Below are 21,246 nucleotides of genomic sequence, written 5' to 3' on the forward strand. Positions count from 1 at the left end.
TAGACATTTCTCTTACCCATGGATTAAAATTATAGAAATCTTGTACTTTGGAGGGTATATCTTATCAATCTATTATAATTCTGTGTTTATTCCTTTTACTCTCCTTTAAATATTTTCCAATTTTTTTTTCAACTTTTAACTATACCATCTATTTACGTCCTCCTTAATATTTGTTAAATAAATAAAAATGTTCGTTTAAGAAACATAATAAAACTACCCACAAACCCACCATTAGTAGAAAAACACTGTTACTAACTGGTGTTCTTGAACTCGGATTTACATTCTGTATCTACAAGTATAACATATTTAAGTATGCAAGTATATATATTTATTTAACGAAATATAAATAAAATGTTAAAAATACCTACTTATCTCATAGATATGATATATAAGATTTTATACATGAGATATAAAAAATATATAAGTATGTGGGTGTATATTTTTATGATTTTGATTTTTTTCCTTTTGTGTTTATCTTTATTGGCTTCTTTTTATTTTGGCGTTTATGCTGTTTCTATCTTTTGGCTATGGTCCTAAAGTTAACTGTTACGTCAGAGTTTGAAATTTTTTTTTTTTTTGGAGACGGAGTTTCACTCTTGTTGCCCAGGCTGGAGTGCAATGGCGTGATCTTGGGTCACCGCAACCTCCGCCTCCTGGGTTCAAGTGATTCTCCTGCCTCAGCCTCCTGAGTAGCTGGGATTACAGGCATGCTCCATCACCCCAGCTAATTTTTTATTTTTAGTAGAGAGAGGGTTTCTCCATGTTGATCAGGCTGGTCTTGAACTCCCGACCTCAGGTGATCCGCCCACCTCTGCCTCCCAAAGTGCTGGGATTGCAGGCTTGAGCCACTGTGCCCAGCAGCAGAGTTTGAAAATTTTTATCTTCTTTGACCACTCTTAAAAAATTTTATCTTAGGTTTTATATATTTGATGTTAACATTATTATAAGTTTCTTCTTTAAATTTCTTCATTCCTATTTTGGTTCTAGAGTTTTATCTTATTTATTTTATCTTTATTCCTTTTATCTTTTCGTGCTCTCTAAATTCATTCCCACTTTTATTGGTTAATTTATAAGTTTCACTGCATCATATTTTTTTAAACTGTATGATTCCATTTATATGACCTTCTGGAAAAGGCAAAACTATAAGGTCAGAAAAGAGATTGGTGGTTGCCAGGGCATAGGATAGGGGTCAGGAGAAGGTACTTGACTGCAAAGGGTCATATGGGTACTTTCTGAGGTGATGGAAATATTCTACATATTGATATAGGCTATGCCATGGTCCTGCAATAGAACACCTCCAACCAACACCAGCAGGTGTACTCCAGTCTCATCCTCAGGTTGTCCAGCTAAAAGGGGAGTAATCTGCAGGTGCTAATATAAGTGCAATGCTCCTATAGGAGCTCCTGTAGTATCTTTGCAAAGATGTAGGGACCAACTGTGTACAGTCCATCTTCTAGTTCACAATAAAGCATTGGTCTTTCCAAGTGACCTTGAATCTTAATCTGTGCACTATCCTGGCTTAGAGATGTGGATATCCCAGTGATACCAGGTTCCTATAGTTTTTCTTGTCTTTTCTTCTTTTTTGAAATAGAGTCTTGCTCTGTCGGCCAGGCTGGAGTGCAGTGGCATGCTCTTGGCTTGCTGCAACCTCCGCTTCCTGGGCTCAAGCAATTCTCCCTACTCAGCCTCCCAAGTAGCTGAGATTACAGATGTGTGCCACCACGCCCAGCTAATTTTTGAATTTTTAGTAGAGACAGGGTTTCACCATGTTGGCCATGCTGGTCTTGAACTCCTAACCTCAGGTAATCCGCCCGCCTAGGCCTCCCATCCTATAGTTTTTCAACACTAAACCTCTGTGTATAGTCTTAGAAAAGTCCAGATATTCTCACATGTCCTGAGAGAAATCTACAGCCACATCCCTGAATTTCACTGATCCAGGGTCAATCTTCCTCAGCGTTTTCTTCTGGAAAAACACAGTCTACTTTGATTTTTAGGTGTGCAACAATTCTTCTTTCACAAGATAATTCTTTTGGGGAGGGGCAGAAAGCATGAAGCCCAATAGGTACACAAGTACTAAGTGGTGCCAGAGCTATTGTATTAACTTGTTTCATCTCTCTTTTAATTCTTTTTTCTCTCTACTATAAAATGGAGAACAGGGAAAAATTCCTTGTTCTGTATACTGTAAAAAGCAAACAGGGAGATATAGATGACCACAGCAATTACCTTTGTTGAGAAAAGCCACATATAAACCAAAAAATGGGTATTGTCTTTGTTCCATTTTGCATCTGCCTACAAACTTCCCTGAATAGAAGAAGGCTATTTTCCTAAAATATCTCAATCTGGGTAACTTTGTAGAACCAGTCTAAAATGCTTTCCTCAGACAATGATACTATTGCTACAATTCTTAGTATACGGTAGCCACTAGCCGTATGTGGTTATTAGGCACTTAAAACATGGCTAGTCCAAATTGAGATGTGCCGTAACTTTAAATTAAACTCTGTTTTTTGATGACTTAGTATGCAAAAGTAATGTAAGGTAACTCATGCATAATGTTAAAACATTAAATACATGTTGTAATTATAGTATTTGGTTATACTGCACTAAATAAAATATATTACTAAAATGAATTTTACCTGTTTCCTTTTATATTTTTTAATGTGGCTACTAGAAAATTTAAAATTAAATACGTGGCTCACATTACATTTCTATTTGACAGCTCTGAAATAGGTAATATATTTGAATTCCTTAACAAACCAACCCTCAATATCATGCATCCTCTTGTTATTTTATTTAAACTGTTTTATGTTCTATACTCATGATCTCTGACAAAATCAACCACTGGGCTCCACACCCAGGGAACTGCTCCTTACAACTTGCATTAAAGGAGACATCATAGAAGTTCCACTATCTGGATCCTGAAATACTTATTACCCTGGCTTGAACCTAACTTGGGTTCAATCTCAGCAGGATCATGTGAGGATTCTCTCAGTTTATGGGTCTTCCTAGAACCTTCTCCCCACTATTACAATGATCACTGAAAAGCTCAGTAGGTTTGAAATTGTTCCTCTTGGGTTTTAGAAAATGGAAAAGTCCATCAATATTCTCACTAATTTGCTATTTAATTCACGCTATACTACAACAGAGGCTTTATGGTAGAAAAGCAGCTCTAATTTTCTTCATGACTTCTAACTACAGAAGACATATACAGTCAATTATAACAAAAATCAGCCTTTTTATAAGTTTAAGTTCAGTTATTCCAAGAACTAATTTTTTAACCAAAACAAGCATTAGATATTAATATGGATTCACCTGGATAAATGAAAGAGAACACTAGATTCATACTCTGCTGAACCATACTTAATCATTCTCAAAAGACAGATCACGTCTTTAATCATGCTTACAAATTTGACACAGTATATAAAGCTTATTTTTCCAAAGACCTTACGCTTGAATTTCATACTCTAAAAGATATGTTAACCATCTAAGGCACAAGCACAGAATATCTGGCAAATAAAAAAACCATATACGCAGCACACAAATTCCTAAGGTATTACCTGATAGATATCAGATAAACTGCTGCTTCCAGAGTCACTGGCAATGCTACAACCAGACTGACTAGAAGACACATGAGTCACCTGTGGATGAGGGTTTTCTGTGAGATGCATCTTGGTAAGATCAGCTGGAAGCTGAAAAAAAAAATAATTTAAGTTATTCTAAATGTCAAGCTTTACCTTTTTAAGCGGTTTCGACATGTTAACTTCAACAAATTTTTATGTACATTACTGTGCAATCTCATTTTTAACCCAAGTTCTCTACTTTCAGCAAAAAGATCTTTTGAAATAAGAACCATATGGTACTCTCTGAAACTATTAGACAATCCTACAATGGTAAGCTCACTGAACAGTTTTCAAAAGCCATTACTAATGATATTTCAGAGGAAAAACTTGGCCCTTCTATCCTCCCAAATAAAAATATCAGACCTGTCCATTTAAGGGTAGGAATGTTACCCTATAAACACACACACACACACACACACACACACACACACTCTCTCTCTCTCTCTCTCTCTCTCACACACACACTCACTCTCTCTCCCTCCCTCCCTCCTAATAAAAAATGGTGACTGATACAAGAATAAAACAGCAATATCTTGGAATCAAGTTCAGCTACCGGCAGCAAGACTTAAGACCAGTAACAAGTTGATTACATTAAATATTCCAAAAATTCTGTGAGCATCTTTACACTTAATATTGAATTAGCTTCTAGTTGGCCCCTGAGAGATTTTTTAGTAATCAACATGATTTAATGAATGTCTGTACTAGACGCAGGTATACAAGAAACACAAAAAGTAAATGACTCCACCACCTCATCTTTAATATGGTCGCATTCTTACCAGGTATGCAGGCTGTACAATATATTTCATGCCGTAAAAGAGACATCTCACAAAATACAAGCTACAGAAATTAAGACAATAAACAAACCACTGCATGCCAGAGTAGTAAAAGTTTTGCATAAGAAGTATGCTAATTCATTTTCCAAATGATTTCTCTGCAACTTGCTATTCAGGGCTATCAAAATCAATTTAATTTTTAAAATAGGGTTCCTCATTGCTTTACTAATGAAAAACATTAAAGAAACACACACATAGTGTATATTAAATGTATTCTGAGGGAATGACTGAGTCTGAATTACGTTATCTCAAGAGGAGTTAATGTAATTATAAAAATTACACATAAAGTACATCACGAACTTCCCCTGCTGATAATGGTATGTTAGATAATTCAGATGAATCCTAGTACTAAGACAAACAGAAAACCTGAAATACATACATACATACACACACACACACACACAGTATCTGGCCTCTGACGTTACTTTTTCTCCTAAGAATATTTTCCGATTCCTAAAGAAAAGGCTAAAAGGCCAAGAAGTACCTGTGACAGCCACTGGCTAAAGGGACAAAAGTTAAATTCCTGGCCTAGGATGGAAGGGCCATCTTTGCACTGGGACCCTGGAGAGTAAATTAGACTCTAGAGTAAATGTCACCCAAAAGTAAACTGATGCTAATTTTAGAATGACCTCAATGCCTGATGCTAAAATAAGGTTATACAGGATTACTAGCATTTCCAATCAACTGTTGGAAGCAAACACAAATCCTCACTATAGGAAGAAAGTCATCCTAGGTCTCAATTAAAAAAATTTTTTTTCGCATATACAACATCCATTGCTCAGCCCAATAAAACCAGGCACATATGACGAGACAGGATGGCACTGATAAAAAGTATGGAATAAACTCCAGAAACTAACAAAGAAGTTTCAAATAGGGTTACCAGACACAGTCTCTAAAATAACTGTCTTTAATATATACCAGGGGTTGGCAAACATCTTCGTTAAGAGCCAAAGAATATATATTTTAGGTTTCACAGGCCACATACAGTTTCTGTTGTATGCTTTTTTTTTTTTTTTTTTTTTTTTACATCTTTTTAACAACTCCTTAAAAATGTAAAAATCATTCTTAGCTCACAGGTCATATAGCTCACTGGTCAGAATTGGTCCAGTTAGTGATCTATCATATATAGAGAGAAAAATACAAGACTAACAATATCAGCAAAGAAACAAAAATAATTAAATGAAAAATCTAGAACTAAAATATACAATTATGGAAATTAAAAAGCCAACAAGTGGGCTTAATTAAAGATTTGACAGAGCTAAGAAGAGAATTTGAAAAGTAAAAACTAGTCTGAAAAATATCCAGAATGAAGCATGGAGAGGAAAAAAGGTGAAGGTGGGAGAGAAGGGGTAAGAGCCACAGGAGATTCAGTGAGAGAATGTGACATCTGAAAAACCAGAGTCTGAGAGGAGCAAGTACACAGAAGCAAGATGATAGCTAAGCATTTTCCAAAAGTGACAAAAGATCTAAAGTCACAGATCAAGGAGGTTTAAAAACTCCCAGCAAGATAAACAAACAAACAAACAAACAAAAAACCCACCCCAAAACAAACAAACAATCCCCCCATACCTATGCACACCAGGGTACATGTGGCAGGGGGTGAGGTGGAGTATCAAGAGAAAAGTTTTAAAGTAGTCAGGAAAAAAAAACAGAGTGATTAGATTACTTTGGCAGAAGCAATTAAACTGACAGCTGGCTTCTCAACATAAATTCTGGAAGCCAGAAGACAACTGAGTGATATCACCAAGAGCTAAAATTCTATACCTAGCAAAAACAGTCCTCAAAAAAGGGAAAAAATAATTTTCAAATAAAGAAAACTGAAGGAAATAATTCCTTAGCAGTCCTACAATGAATAAAATCCACTGGGAGAAGAAAAATGACTCCAGATGGAAGCTTTCAGGAACAAGAAAGAAGAAAAACCAAGGAAAATGGGAAATGTGTAGGTAAATCTACATGAATGCTGACTATATAAAATAGTAACATTAATATCCCATGAAGTTTAAAATACAGTAATTAAAATACAACTACAGAATGTAAGTCTGGAGAAGGGTAAATGAAGCTATTAGAGTGCTCTCAGTTCCTTGCACTGTCCATGAAGCTGTAGTAGCAGACTTGATAGGTGAAGAATGTGTGTTGTAATTTCTGATTTAAGAAAAGCATAGTAAAAAAGTGTATAACTATCAAGCTAACAGAGGGGAAAATATTAAATAATCAAAGAATGGAAAAATATAGACCATGCAAACACAACCAAAAGAAAGCTGATATAGCTTAAAGTACGCTTGGTGCAAAAGCATTAGTAGAGCCAAAATGTGACATTTCAAAAGTGTATGAGGTGATGGATATACACAGATAGATGGGAGAGGGAGAGGGAGAGGAGGAGAGAGAGGGAGAGGGAGGGGGGAGAGAGAGATTGAGAGAGAGAGAGAGAGACTTGCTCTGTCACCTACGCTGGAGTGCAGTGGCGCAATCTCGGCTCACTGCAACCTCTGCCTCCCGGGTTTGAGTGTTCCTTTTGCCTCAGCCTCCTGAATAGCTGGGATTACAGATGTACACCACCATTCCCAGCTAATTTTTGTATTTTTAGTACAGAAGGGGTTTCACCACATTGGCCAGGCTGGTCTCCAGCTCTTGACCTCATGTAATCTGCCTGCCTCAGCCTCCCAAAGTGCTGGGATTACAGGCGTAAGCCACCTTGCCTGGCCAAGGTGATGGATATATTAATTACCTTGATTTGTTTCACAATGTGAACATGTATCAAAACATCACACTGTACCCCATAAATACATGCAATTATTATTTGTGAATTACAAATAAATTAAAATTTAAAAAATGTATAAGGCAAAAATGTCATCTACAATTATGCCATAAATTTTTAATACAGATCTCAGTAGCAGTCTGAATAAGCAAAATACACAAAAACAGAACAAGTAAAGATATAAAAGATATGAACATAATTAAGAAACGACCTAAAGAGTATAGACATAGAATAATGGAACCAAAAACTCCAGAATGCATTTTCTTTTAGGGCACATATAAAAACATTTGTAAAAATTTACAATTAAGGCAAGTCTCAACAAATTACAAAAGACTGAAACCAGGGAATATTCAGCAATAACACTGCAAATAAGGTAGAAATACATAACAAAAAGATAAATAGAAAACTATCATGTTAGAAAATTGTAAACAATCCTCTATTGAAATAGCCCATAAATCCATGAAGTCACATTGGAAATTAGAAAATATTAAAACAGAAAATTAAGATGCTATATATGAAAACCTGTGGGATAAGTTAAAGCCATGCTTAGAGGCCATTTATAGCTCTAATATGTATATCAGAAAAGGCAGCAAAAAATTTAACAAAGTCATAATTGCTTAAAATACAGAATATTGATGAGGGTATGATACAGTTCAAAGACCTTCCTCCCACTTAGTTTCTATCATTTAGATATGAAAAAAAAAAAACCCTCATCTGGGAATGAAGTAGTTGGAAAGGCAAACACTGAAAATAGTTTCAAAATGTGTGGTGTTTGGTTGGGGTGTCAGGGGTAGGAGATAGTATATATTGCAAATGCCTACAGAGGTAAGAAGACCAAGGAGAAGAATGTCATTCATAAAAGTAACACAATGAACCAAAGCCAGAAGTCTCCCAAGTGGCTTCATAGTACTGACAATGTACTGAGCAATCTTCACCCTCACTAAACCCTAAAAAGGAAGTGTTATTATTATCTCTATTTTACTGATGAGGAAACAGAGGAAGTACGATTAAGCAACTTATCCCAGATCATACACTCAAGTAAGCAGTAGAGTTGGGAATCAAACCCAGGTCTGATTCTAGCATTTTTCTGTTATATTCTACTTTGTGCCAGGAACTCTGCTGATGACATAAAAATGAAAACATATGGGCCCTGCCTTCAAGGAGCTCAGTCTAATACTGGACAGTGGAGACAGATTTATAAGCAAATAGCATCTGCTTTCTACTTCATGAAGAAAACTTCATACAGGAATTCCCTCAACCTCCTTACACAATGGGAATAATGATGCTGACTGCAATTAACATTTGAGTGCCCACTATTTGTACCAAACATACACTTCTACATGCCTTTCACATAATTATCTAACCTAACATTCAAACAACAAGATGAGGTAATACTATGATTATACCCAGTTTATAGAGTAGGAAACCTAATCTTAGAGATGTTATAAAGGTTTCCCAGGGTCACATGGCTAGGAAACTGGGGTCCTGGGATCTGAAACCCAGGCAGCCTGACTAAATCCGTTACTCTTTCCTACTAAGTTGTTTCCTGATACTTGGTTGGGAGTTCACAACACCCAGTAGTTTATCTTTTCTTTGTATCAAATGAAGCAAAAAGGAAAGGCTTTTCCTCCAAGAGAAGTTCTTGGTTCCCTAAATCTTCTCCACTATCTCTCAGCTTACCTGCCCTTTCTCTTTCTCTTCCTGATCTACCTGGACTCAACAGCTGATCTTTCATCAGCAAACTCAATTCATTTACCCCATTGTCCTTCCAGCCCACCAGGTCTGACAAAACTTCCCATTTTCCACAGCATCCTTCATCCATTTCCTATATCTGAACTTCTGTGCTCTGCTGGAGATCACATGTCCACAAGGCCTACTGTTAGTTTTATTTGAAGCAGCAAGAAAGTTTTTTAGCTAACAACTTGAATACAGACATTATGAAGTTACAAAGTCTGCTGAATACTTTGTATATATAGAGGGGGGTGGGGAAAGAGAGGTATTGAGAAAAGGCTAGAGGTAGAATATAATCAGCAGTGCCAAGCTAGGCATTTTGAATTTGGTTCCTATAGACAATATAGAGCTACTATAGGTTTCTGGGAAGGGCAGTGATATAAGAGCTACTATATTTCTCAGTTAGACTAGATTTTGTTACAACAACAGGGGGCCCTCAGATCACTAAGGCTTACCCTAGTGAAGTGTACAGGCAACTTTTGGGGCAACTGCCTTAGTATACAGAGACTCAGATATCCAAACTGTTTAGGTATTTTTGGCTCTGCCATCTCAACATAAGGCCACTTAGGTCACAACAGCAGGAAAAAAACAAAACAAAACAACAACAACAACAAAAACAGCTGGAAGAGAATGTTAACCTTGCAAGTAATCAGGGAAATAAAAACTAAAACAAATACCTTTTCCCCATCAAATTGGCAAAAAACAAGTATGATAATACAAAATGCAGGAAAAACTATGGAGGAAAACAATATTCTCATAAACTGCTAATGGGAGTATGAACTGGTATAACCATTTTGGACAACAATTTGAGGAGTAGCCACTTTGGGGAGCAAATGTAAGTCTACATTTAAAACGTATATACCTTATGACTCAATATTCCTCTTAGGGTACGTACTGTTAAGATCACTCTGGAAGCACAGAAGGTGAAATAGAAGAAAATGATACACACAAGAGATAGGAGACACTAGTTGAAGCACAAGACAATGGAGGCCTTACAAAATTAAAAGTAAGCCACCAGAATTATAAGATAGCTTCTAGGGGCCAGGCGCAATGGCTCACACCTGTAATCCCAGCACTTTGGGAGGCCGAGGCGGGCGGATCACAAGGTCAGGAGATCGAGACCATCCTGGCTAACACGGTGAAACCCTGTCTCTACTAAAAATACAAAAAATTAGCCGGGCATGGTGGCGGGTGCCTGTAGTCCCAGCTACTCGGGAGGCTGAGGCAGGAGAATGGCATGAACCTGGGAGGCAGAGCTTGCAGTGAGCCGAAACTGCGCCACTGCACTCCAGCCTGGGCGACAGAGCGAGACTCCGTGTCAAAAAATAATAATAATTATTATTATATATAATTATATATAATATAATATAAATTATATTATATGTTATATATTATATAAATTTATATAATATATAATATATAATTTATATAATATATAATATATAATATAAATTTATATTATATAAAATATATTATATAATATATACTATATATAATATAAAAATATATATTACATATAAATTTATATAATTATATATTATATATAAATAAAATAAAATAATATATTTATATATTATATATATAAATAAAATAAAATTATATATTTATATATTATATATATATACACACATATATATATATATGGCAGTATGGAGCCTGTTTTATGGAATTTACCATTTCCCAAAAGCCCCAAAGGAGAACCTTGGGTATATACACCAAGAGATCACAGCACTGTGCCTGAGGTATGTGAAACTACAAGAGAAACATGGAACATTCCTAACTCATTATTTTTACCAAAAGTTGAGAGTTGGAAGGATGTTTCTAAATGATGTAACTAATAAGTATTAAAAAGTTTTTCAATTCTAAGACAAAGTATTCTCCCCACTTTAATATTTTTGAAACCACAGAGAAGCTTTCAATCAATATTCATTTTTTAATGGTGAGTTTACTAAAAGTAAATTACTATAATTTAGGAGAAAATCAGTATAAGAATGCTTGGCAAGTCTGAGAACAGGCAAGGAAATCAGGGCAGTGACAGTGAATGAGGAGGAGTGTAGTAGGAGATAAGTGGAGGAGGGAGCATAAACTGTTTGGTAGGTCATGGTGAGGACTTGGACTTTGAAGAAAGTCTGTCAAGGAGGAAGTGATCAGCTGTGTCAAGTGCTGCAGATAGGTACAGTAAGATAAGGGCAAAGAAATGACCTGCAGCTTTAGCTGTGGATAAATCAATCAGTGACCAGTGACTGGAGGAGCACCTCAAAGAAGGAAATACAACCCAAAGTGGTAATGCTTCCTCCACTCAGTAAACAGTCACCTCAAACAAGCAACTCTAACAGATCAGGAAGATGAGCTCCCAACTAAGAACCACTTAAGTCAACCTCCTGAAAGAAACCCAAAAAACTCAATTTGATTTCTCTCTAGAGAGACTACGAAAAAAAAAAAAAAAAGAGTTGCAATTAAAAAACAACAACAGGCAGGGCACTGTGGCTCATGCCTGTAATCCCAGCACTTTGGGAGGTTGAGGTGGGTGGATCATTTGAGGTCAGGAGTTTAAGACCAGCCTGGCCAACATGGTGAAACTCCACCTCCACTAAAAACACAAAAATTAGCCGGGCGTGGTGGCAGATGCCTGTAGTCTCAGCTACTCAGGAGGCTGAAACAGGAGACTCGCTTTGACCCAGGAGGTGGAGGTTGCAGTGAGCGGAGATTGCACCACTGCACTCCAGCCTGGGCGACAGAGCGAGACTCTGTCAAAAAAAAAAAAATAATAATCTCACAACTGAAGACGAAAGAGAATTTTCAGCTTGAGAGAGTACTACTCCAAAAGTGTCAATAGGGGAACAAAACATTAGGCAATCCAGGGCAAAACTTCATGGCATCAAGGATTAAAAAAAATAAATAAAACAAAGGCTGGACACAGTGGCTCATGCCTGCAATCCCAGCACTTTGGGAGGCCAAGGCATGAGGATTGCTTGAGTCCAGGAGTTTGAGACCAGCTTGGGCAAGATGGAGAGACCTTGTCTCTCCAAAAAAATTAGAAAATTGGCCAGGGATGTGGTGTGCATCTGTGGTCCCAGCTGTGTGGGAGGATCCCTTGAGCCCAGGAGTTCAAGGCTGCAGTGAGCCATGATTACACCACTGCACTCCAGCCTGGGCAACAGAGCAGGGCCTTGTCTCTCTCTTTTTTTTTTTTTTTTTTTTTGAGACAGGGTCTCACCCTGTCCACCCAGGCTAGAGTGTAGTGTCACGATATCAGCTCACTGCAACCTCTGCCTCCCGGATTCAAGTGATTCTCCCACCTCAACCTCCCGAGTAGCTGGGACTACAGATATGTGGCACCACATCTGGCTAATTTTTATATTTTTAATAGACAAGGGGTTTCACCATGTTGGCCAAGCTTGAGGACCACGTCTCTTAAAAAAAAAAAAAAAGTAAAATAACAAAAACATAACTAACTACTAATAAAAGTAATTAACAAAGGAAAAAAAAACATGAGCTCAGACTTCTCATCAGCAACACTGGAGGCCAGAAGACAGTGTAGTAACTTTTTCAAACTGCTAAAGAAAAAAGACTTTGGATTTATTATTTTATATTGAACTAAACAATTATCTTAAGAGTAAATATAAAGGAAGGCATTTATGATTCATTCTTCCCCAACCCCCAGTAGAACCATGCTAATACGACTATTTATTTTAGCAAGAAAATTAATGAATTCAGAAGTAGTAAAATGCAAGTACATAGTAGCATAGGCAAAAATACATGAACAAAAATAAAACCAGTAAAATGTACTGGAAAATGAAAAGAAGTATAACAAAATTCTAAGTTTTATGTGTTTAATTGCAATCCAGAGTCAAAATTTCATCAACAGTAACATGAGGGAAGGGGGATGGAGACATGTACTCTTACAAATACTTGATTTACACAGTAGAGTACCAATCCAGAATCCTGCTCATATAATGTTTGCTGGCATTGCATGAAACCTTAGAAGCTGATTTTGAAATTTTGACTCTTCCATATTTGTTAAATCTGGGATCAAAAGTTGGCTATCAGCATTCCAAAGGCTATTTTATTTTGCTGGTTACCTTAAAAAACAACCCCTATATCTCATTCTTAATTTTCTTTAAAGTTTTTTTTACACAGTCTCACTCACTTCCTTTCTACAAGTGGTTTAAACCTTTGTAGTATAGTGCAGCTATCAAGCATCAGCAATGCTTGGGCCATATAGGTGTCATTTTCACTAAAAAGGCCATTTAAGCCTTAGCCAGATAATAGCACAAATACATTGTGTACCTAGGCTTCTTTTCATCTATTTACAGTTCAATCAGCTGTTTGCCAAATGGACAGTGAATTTAAATGTCTTTCCAGAAGCTGCCTTTAAGAAAGACATGCAGTGAGCTAGGCCAGATAAAACAGAAAAACACCACGATGCTATCATAGGATTTCTTCCTTAGTCACCATCAACAGGACAACCTTGAAACAAAGACATGATTTCAGACCATACTAAGAAGTGCCTCTATTGTGCCTATCTGTATGCAAGAGAACCATAAAAAATCTTAATAAATGTTACAATTTAAATGTTTTGAAAAAACACTGTTTTATAATACATACATGAGACAGGAAAGATAACTTGAGTGGCATCAAATTACAGGCTATATAAATAGCCACTGTGTATAATAAAACTCACTGAATTAGAGTATATATTTTCCTACAACCTAGCCTGGAAGGTTGTATAGCACTTTGCTTTTTTGTGAGTTATTATGTTTATTTAAAAATGACAAGTATGATAGATGACCTTAAATAGTCTCCAGCTGCTAATGGTTTACTATCTTGAAAATACTTAGAATCATTATTTAAATATTTTCATATAATTGATTTTCATGAGTATTTTCTTCATATTATTTCACTGCTCAAGAATTATCAACTAATCTTTGTAAAATAGCACAATTCAATCATAATTTATCTGACAGCATCATATTAATGAAAAATGTCATATAATCTGGCAATTAGACTAACATACCTAAATATATCAACCATTTAAGAAAATGAAGCAAGTTAGAGTATGATCACTGATAAGTACAGCAATAGCCATAATCAAAAAACAATTCAGTCTGAAGAGAGTACATCTCAAATGCACTGCATTTTAAGTCTACAGATTTAAAACGCACGTTTCAAATCTCTTAGAGGTCACGTTAGAATGTTTTAGATATTTAAATTAAAAAAATGGCAATGAGAAAGACTACTTTGTAGTTCTTATTTTTAAAGTTTAGAAAAGAGCGCAATAAAGCTCATTTACAATTCAAAATAAAATTTAATAACTGGATTAAATCAATTGCTAAGAAAATAACAATTACTTACTTTGGAGGCCCATGGCTGAAGACAATTGGCATAACAGCGAACAAGAAAAGCCATTTCCTAGGCTGGAAAGGGTAGTTTCCTTTTCAAACCAGAGCTACAGTGATGAGTACGGTGATAAAATTCTGTTAAGTTTCTTTTTACAAATCATACACCACTGCAGTGTTTATATAAAGGCAGCCTCTCCAAACCCCTTTTAAAACTGAAATCAGGAGCTTTCAGTAAAGTATTGTTCTAAATTAAAACGTTCACTTTAACAAGCAAATCACAGTAAATGAAGATGTTTACAATTCTGGCTCAGAATATACAGACATATACATGCGGCCTCAGGCACCTGGCACAGACATGCAGAGTGGTAGCACAACAGTTAATACAGTATCAGTCAAAGCAAATCAGGCAACATGCACCAAATCTGTGTTCCTGGATTCTGTGAAACCTTTCCTCTCTGTAATATAGCTTTGTCTTTTCTTCAACTTATTTCATTCTGTAGAACAAGCACTGCAGTGATTCTTCTGCATCAAAAGCAAACATTGTATCCTGAAGATTAAAGTTTCTTCTTTATATTCTTAACCACCAGAGGTTTAAAAAAAAAAAACAAAAACGTTGAGCAAATGGCAGTTAGATGATATATGCCGTAACAGGTTTGTCCTGTAGAATGTCTAAGAATCTCCAAAATTGTAATTATTTTCTCTATTCACATGCACTGTTTACAGCTCTGCAGCACTGTTTCTTATTCTAATGTATCAGTAAAACAGCACTGTTGATTTAAGTCTAGCTTTTCTGGTTAAACATTTTTATATAATATATGGTACAAAACCATTATATCTTCTGCTAAAGCAAGACTGAATATTAGTGTCTTAATTCCTACTGTCCTTGCCTGTTTCAAAGCAGCTCCCTAAGGAGAAGCTCCTATTGATTCTATGCTCTGCAGTAAGATGAAATATCTAATAAGAAGGAAAGAGAGTGGGAGGAGAATAGAGCTAAAAGGATGACATCACCTGTACAGAAAGCCTCCAGAAACTGCATTAGATCAATTGGCTACTGTATCTGCAGATGTAGCCCGAAGAGCAATTTATTGAAAACATATACACACACACACACCCCCCATCCTCCTTTCCATGAGACACGTCAGCAAGCTAAATTCTTTAAGAAAAAAATTGGCTTGAGCACCCTTTCTACTTCACAGTTCTAAAAATCCATTTTGATTTTTAATTCTGTACATTGATACACAGCTATATTTGGGAAGCCATATTTCCTATTATTATTCAAATGTAATACAGTATTGTCCTCCCAAGGTAAAATTATAAGCTCTGATAAGATACCATTGCATTCCAAATAAACAAGGCAGCCTAGGTTCTCAGATGTCACATGTATTTGTTAACAAGGGGTTTCTGCTTGCAAAATTTGCTATTTATCAAATAACTGTTCTGAAAGATATAACCTTCAGGATCACTCTAAATTAACATTAAGAATATACAAACTAGTACTAAGATTTGTAGGTAGATAGTAAATTTAAATGGAAACAATAGAATTTCATTTTGCAAAGGGAAGCTGGAAAAAAATCAGATGTACACCAATAGTTGCAGCATGCACCTACTTCTTTGAGAAAGAATAATCTACACAACATGGTACTTTCCTGTAGCCCAATGCTGAATTCCTAGAAAAACACAAGAAGCCAGCAAAACTCACTCAGAAGAAATCAAAGAAAATGATTAAACCTGCTTCCAGAGTGAGTGTGGACTAAAAAAAATTGCCCCATTTTTCTATAGAAATTACAGAAAAAGATTTTAATTTTGCCACACCCTCTTCCATCTGAAACACAATACCACTAGTACCCATCCTTGTTCTTCATGCTTCTGCTACAAGGCATTAGATACTCCAACTAAGCTTGCAATGGTTGCTCCTAGTGGCCAAAGAAAGACAGTTCCCAATAGTAAAATATAGTTAGTTATACCTCCAGGCGGCAAAATTATGAGAAAAACAATCACTGAACAAATCAAAGCAATATAATTATTTTGCTTTATTTACCTAACACTTTTATTTTGGGGAAAATGGGGTGTGCAACATAAGAGGAGATGTTACCTGGGAGACAGGTCTTTTAACAAAGGACTCCACTGACTGCAGAAGAAACATCTTGTTGTTAAGCACACAAAAAATAAGTTCTTCAATATCTTTGAGAAAAGTCTGAGTCACTTTCTGAACAACACTATGCTGCCAATCTGAATTACACTGCTACTTATAAAACTAGAATTTAAGTTAAACTAAGTATAATTTTGAACAAAGACAAGTTATGCTTTCAAAATATGTAATTATTTAGATTTTCATAAAGCTTTTAAGAATGTTTTTCTGCCAAAATTCCAAAAGACACAATACCAAAATACACAATACCCGCATTTAAATATAAAATTAAATCTCACAAATGCAAACAAGCATGACTAGTTTTCTAAACATAAAACATGCAATATTTATACAGGTTGATTTTCAAGCACCAATGTGGTTTTTTTTTTCAGTTTAATTTAAATCAATCATACGTGAGTTGGAATTCCACTTGATACTTAATATTGTACATTAATTAAAATCTAATGTTAATCATTCTTTAAAACAGAAAAATGATAGTAGGTACTTTGTATGTACATGAAGACAAACTTTCACTTAAGATAAAATTTCTAAAAGATGAGTATTTTACACATAAATATCAGTAGCAAGATTCAAGAATACCAAGAATTTCAACACCAGACAGTAATTATATTCATGTATAGTACCAACAGAATATATTATAGCTGAATCAAAAAGCAAAATTTTAATGCACACCTTTCCCCCTTTTTATAAATCATGCTGATCAACACACAAAGAAGGACCTCAAGCTGGGCAAGGGAGACAGCCATCTCTTAGCTGCTTTAAAAAACTGCTGCCCAGTGTGAGAAATGCAATCCACTAGTGCCATATGTTAGACCTACTGTAGTAAACACCAACTCAGTAAAGGAACAAAATTCTCTTTTCCTTTAGTTTGGCTTGTAAGTGAAGATGACATCATCTTTTTCCTTTTCTACCAATCATCTCATAGTATCTTCGATTCCAGGGAACTGTATAGTGAACCTATCATGCTAAATCTCCCTGTGTAACAATACCAAGAAAAGAAACAGGCCAAATTCCATACTCAACACGGGGATCCACCAGCATTCTGAGGAAATAATGACTTCACCTTTTAACTACTGAATGAAGAAATAAACATCCTTTGAAGAGAATAGTAATGTATCAAATAACTAAAATAAATGACTAGGTGAATAACCTATTTTTCACTTGCATCACTTTTAGAATTTTATCACGACCTCATCTCATTATCTTATCAATTCAAATGAATTAAGTGCAGCAAAGGAGAATGTCCTGATCTACCTGTTGTCTAGGAATCACTACAGGACAGCCACTTATGAACACGTTTCCCCTGCATATGAAATGCCATGATGCTAACCCCTATTAATGAAATCTTTAGCTTTAGAAAGGTCTTTTGCACTACTATAAAATAGAGCAATGTATGTTGACTTTGCAAAGATTCAAATCATGACAAAATACTTTTATAAAAGTGTAAATGCCATGTAGTTATTAAAATTTATGTTAACTGTGTATATTATTTATAAACAAAAATACAAACTGAAATACTTAAAATCATATTGTTTAGAAAGCCAAAGATAAGGTTCTGATAGTTACTAAACTAACTGTAAACATATCTTTTATGTTAATATGTGACAACACTGAAAAGAAGGACAGAGAAAGGTTACCATAGATGAAGGTAAGCCATAAGAGGATATACATTCTAGGCATTATGAAAAACAAACAAAACTAATGATAACAAAAACTGGATTTATACTAACCCAGGCATTTTATTTACTTATTATATTTTTAAATGGAATTTATTCCCAATCTGCAGTGAAATATTATAATCAATTTAGAGAAGTCAAACTCCAAAGAAGTTAAAGAACAAAAGAAAAATTCTGTAGTTTTACAAAATAAAGAGGACATTCATTTCTGTATTTTAGTTATATTTGGTTTTTGAAATATAAACTTAAATTGTACTGATTTACATAGTGAAAACACTTTAAGTCTTTTGGAAAATAAATGAATAAATGACTGAAATGATCATAGGTAACATACAAGCCCTTTCAAAGGATCATAACAATCTTTTCCACCCCTTTTCCCCCATGTTTAACATGAACATCTGAAATGCATCTTTGCAGTTATCAGACACCGTTAACTCTAATTACTGGTGCCCCTTAGGACTTCTGCTTTCAAACTGCATACCTATTCCTCAGCCTTCATGAAGGAGGGGAGGCAAGAGTACCAACGCTCTTTTATTCTCTTGTAAGAAACAGTGTGCTTCAGCATACTGTCATATATATCCACTAACTGATCACCCCCATTTTTGTTGAAAATCTGTCACAGCCACCAGCTGGACACACATGCACTATGAAATATGATCCATCCTTAGGGAGTAATAGAGGAAGAAAAACCAAGAAGGAGAGAGAAACCGTCATCATCAACCAAGGTGATGTAAGCTTCTATAATTAGAATCAGTGAAATTGAAAGAACAATAAAAGGCACCACTATGCTTCTGCTTTCCGTCTACACTGTGTATCAAGCATCTTCATACCTGCACAAAAGGATACATTTTGTATATAGTTACTCAAGTATATGCAAACCTAAAGTTTCAAACAGCGTATTAATTTTCTTCAAAAAGAGAGTAACACATATAAATGATAAAAAATGAACTCTCATTTAAAACTATCTGTGAATTCCTGGGTTCCTTTATATCCCTTGTTCATAAAGATGACCATTACGTCCCTTCTCTACTTTTAAATACTACATTTTCTAGCACTGTAAAAGCCACATACACAAGATAGCACACTTAATAAACACATACCAAATCAAACTAAAAGGCAATAACGGTCAGCATTAATTTGTTTGCTATGTCTGAGTAGTTGTTATTCCCCTTCCAACTGGAACACTGTCATAATCAGTCTTAGACCACTGGTATACATTAGTATCTGAGTTGCTTTAAACAATTATCAAAAGCTCCTTCTTTAGCAATTACTCCATAAAATATTTCAAGTATGATAAAAAGTCTTCCTAATTCTGGTTCCCTGGGCAAATCTGTCTGAATTAGTGTCACACCATTAAGGGAGGAAGAACTGCCCCAGACAACCAGAGGGGCATGCCCTGCTCTGGTCCTCTCAGTACTCAAGCATTTTATACATAGTGAATAATAAAGACAATTTTAAAATGCCTACTGAGAAGTTACCAATATTCATGTAGAAACTTAAAATAATTTTCATACCTTTAACCCAGTAATTTCTGTAACTCAATCCTAAGGAAATAATCAGTCATGTACAGATTTTTCCCTAAAAGTTGTTTGTAATGGGAGAAAAATTGGAAGCCACGTGAGAATACTTCGTTACACTCATACAGCATTATATTAATATTGAAAGTAATGTTTCGGAAAAAATTTAACTGCATGAGAAACACAAACACAAGGATACGTAACTAAACATTCAGCATCATCTAAATTAATTAAAATATTTAAATTAATCAAAAGATATATACAGTCAGCCCTCTGTGTCCATGGGTTCTGTACCTGCAGATTGAAGAAACTGCAGACAGAAAATATTTTGGGAAAATCCCATTAAAAATAACAGTAGAGGCTGGGGGTGGTGGTGATTACATCTGTAATCCCAACAGTTTGGGAGGCCGAGGCAGGCTATTGCTTGAGGCCACGAGTTCAAGACCAACCTGAAAAACATGATGAAACTCCGTCACTACAAAAAAAAACAAAGTTAGCTGGGTGTGGAGGCATGTGCCTATAATCCCAGCTACTCAGGAGGCTGAGGTGAGAGGATCCCTTGAGTTGGGAGGTCAAAGCTGCAATGAGCTGTGATCATTCCACTGCATTCTAGTCTGGTTGACAGCGAGACCATCTCAAATAAAACCTAAAAAACCAAAAACAAAAAACCACTACAACAATAAAAAAAATTACAAATTTCAGTATAGCAACTATCTACACTGCATTTACACTGTATTAGGTATTATAAGTAATCTAGAAATGATTCAAAATACAGTCATGCATTGCTTAACAACTGGGGTACATTCTGAGGAATGTGTCACTAGGCAATTTCATCCTTGGGCAAACATCACTGAGTGTAGCTACACAAACCTAGACGGTATAGCCTACTATACACCTAGGCTACATGGTATAGCCTATGGTTCCCAGGCTATAAACCTGCTCAGCATGTTACTCTACTGAATAATGCAGGCAACTGTAACACAATGGTAAGTATTTGTGTATCTAAACACAGAAAACGTACAGTAAAAACAGGCAGCAAAATCTGATGTCATTTATGTGGTCTGTCATTACGCAACACATGACTGTATATGGAAGGATGTGCATAGATTACACAAAAATACTACACCATTTTATAAAAGGGACTCGAACATCCTCGAATTTTAGTATCTGCAGGGGGTCCTGAAACCAAGCCCCCATGGATACTGAGGGACCATGGTACATTAAAAAAATTTTAAGTGACAGTAGCTATCTCCAGTTTTGAGGATGACAGCAAATTCATTTCCTTCTTCATACTCTTCTATATATTTTACATTTCTACAATAAGCATTTCTTCACAAAATTAAAACAAAATCTGCTCTAACTTGGCATTTGTCCTAGTTTTAGTTGTATCACTTCTATGCTTTTTGTCTATTTGTGGACTCAATACCTTCTAACTAGGTACAAAAACCTATCAAGAATTCCATATTATTTCCTAGAAGATAAAGGAGGAGAATTCTCCTAAAGGATGTTAGATACTCGTGAACAAAAACAGAAAGTCTTCTTTTGTTTTTAAGGTAGAAAGAATCACAAAGAATATACACCTGTTCAGAGTATTTGGGGCTGTAAATAAAGAGAGAAGAGAAGCAA

At 35.6% G+C, this 21,246-nt stretch overlaps 1 protein-coding gene across 16 annotated transcripts in view; it reads right to left on the reverse strand.

Annotated features, from left to right (window-relative positions):
- RAPGEF6 (Rap guanine nucleotide exchange factor 6) overlaps window positions 1-21,246 on the reverse strand; it is a 214,638-nt gene that overhangs the window by 94,448 nt on the left and 98,944 nt on the right. For 15 of the 16 annotated variants that reach the window (XR_010156992.1, XM_001161644.5, XM_003339103.6 and 12 more), the window contains one exon: window positions 3,555-3,686. Coding sequence is in view for 15 of the 16 variants with exons in the window: in XM_001161644.5 (XP_001161644.2) it covers window positions 3,555-3,686 (132 nt within the window). In the remaining variant the exon portion in view is untranslated. Of the gene's footprint in view, window positions 1-3,554; window positions 3,687-14,291; window positions 14,435-21,246 lie in introns of those variants that run through there. The other variant, XM_024356726.3, reaches the window with a different exon arrangement.

Source organism: Pan troglodytes, chromosome 4 (assembly GCF_028858775.2).
Source record: "Pan troglodytes isolate AG18354 chromosome 4, NHGRI_mPanTro3-v2.0_pri, whole genome shotgun sequence".
In the NCBI taxonomy this organism is placed as follows: domain Eukaryota; kingdom Metazoa; phylum Chordata; class Mammalia; order Primates; family Hominidae; genus Pan; species Pan troglodytes.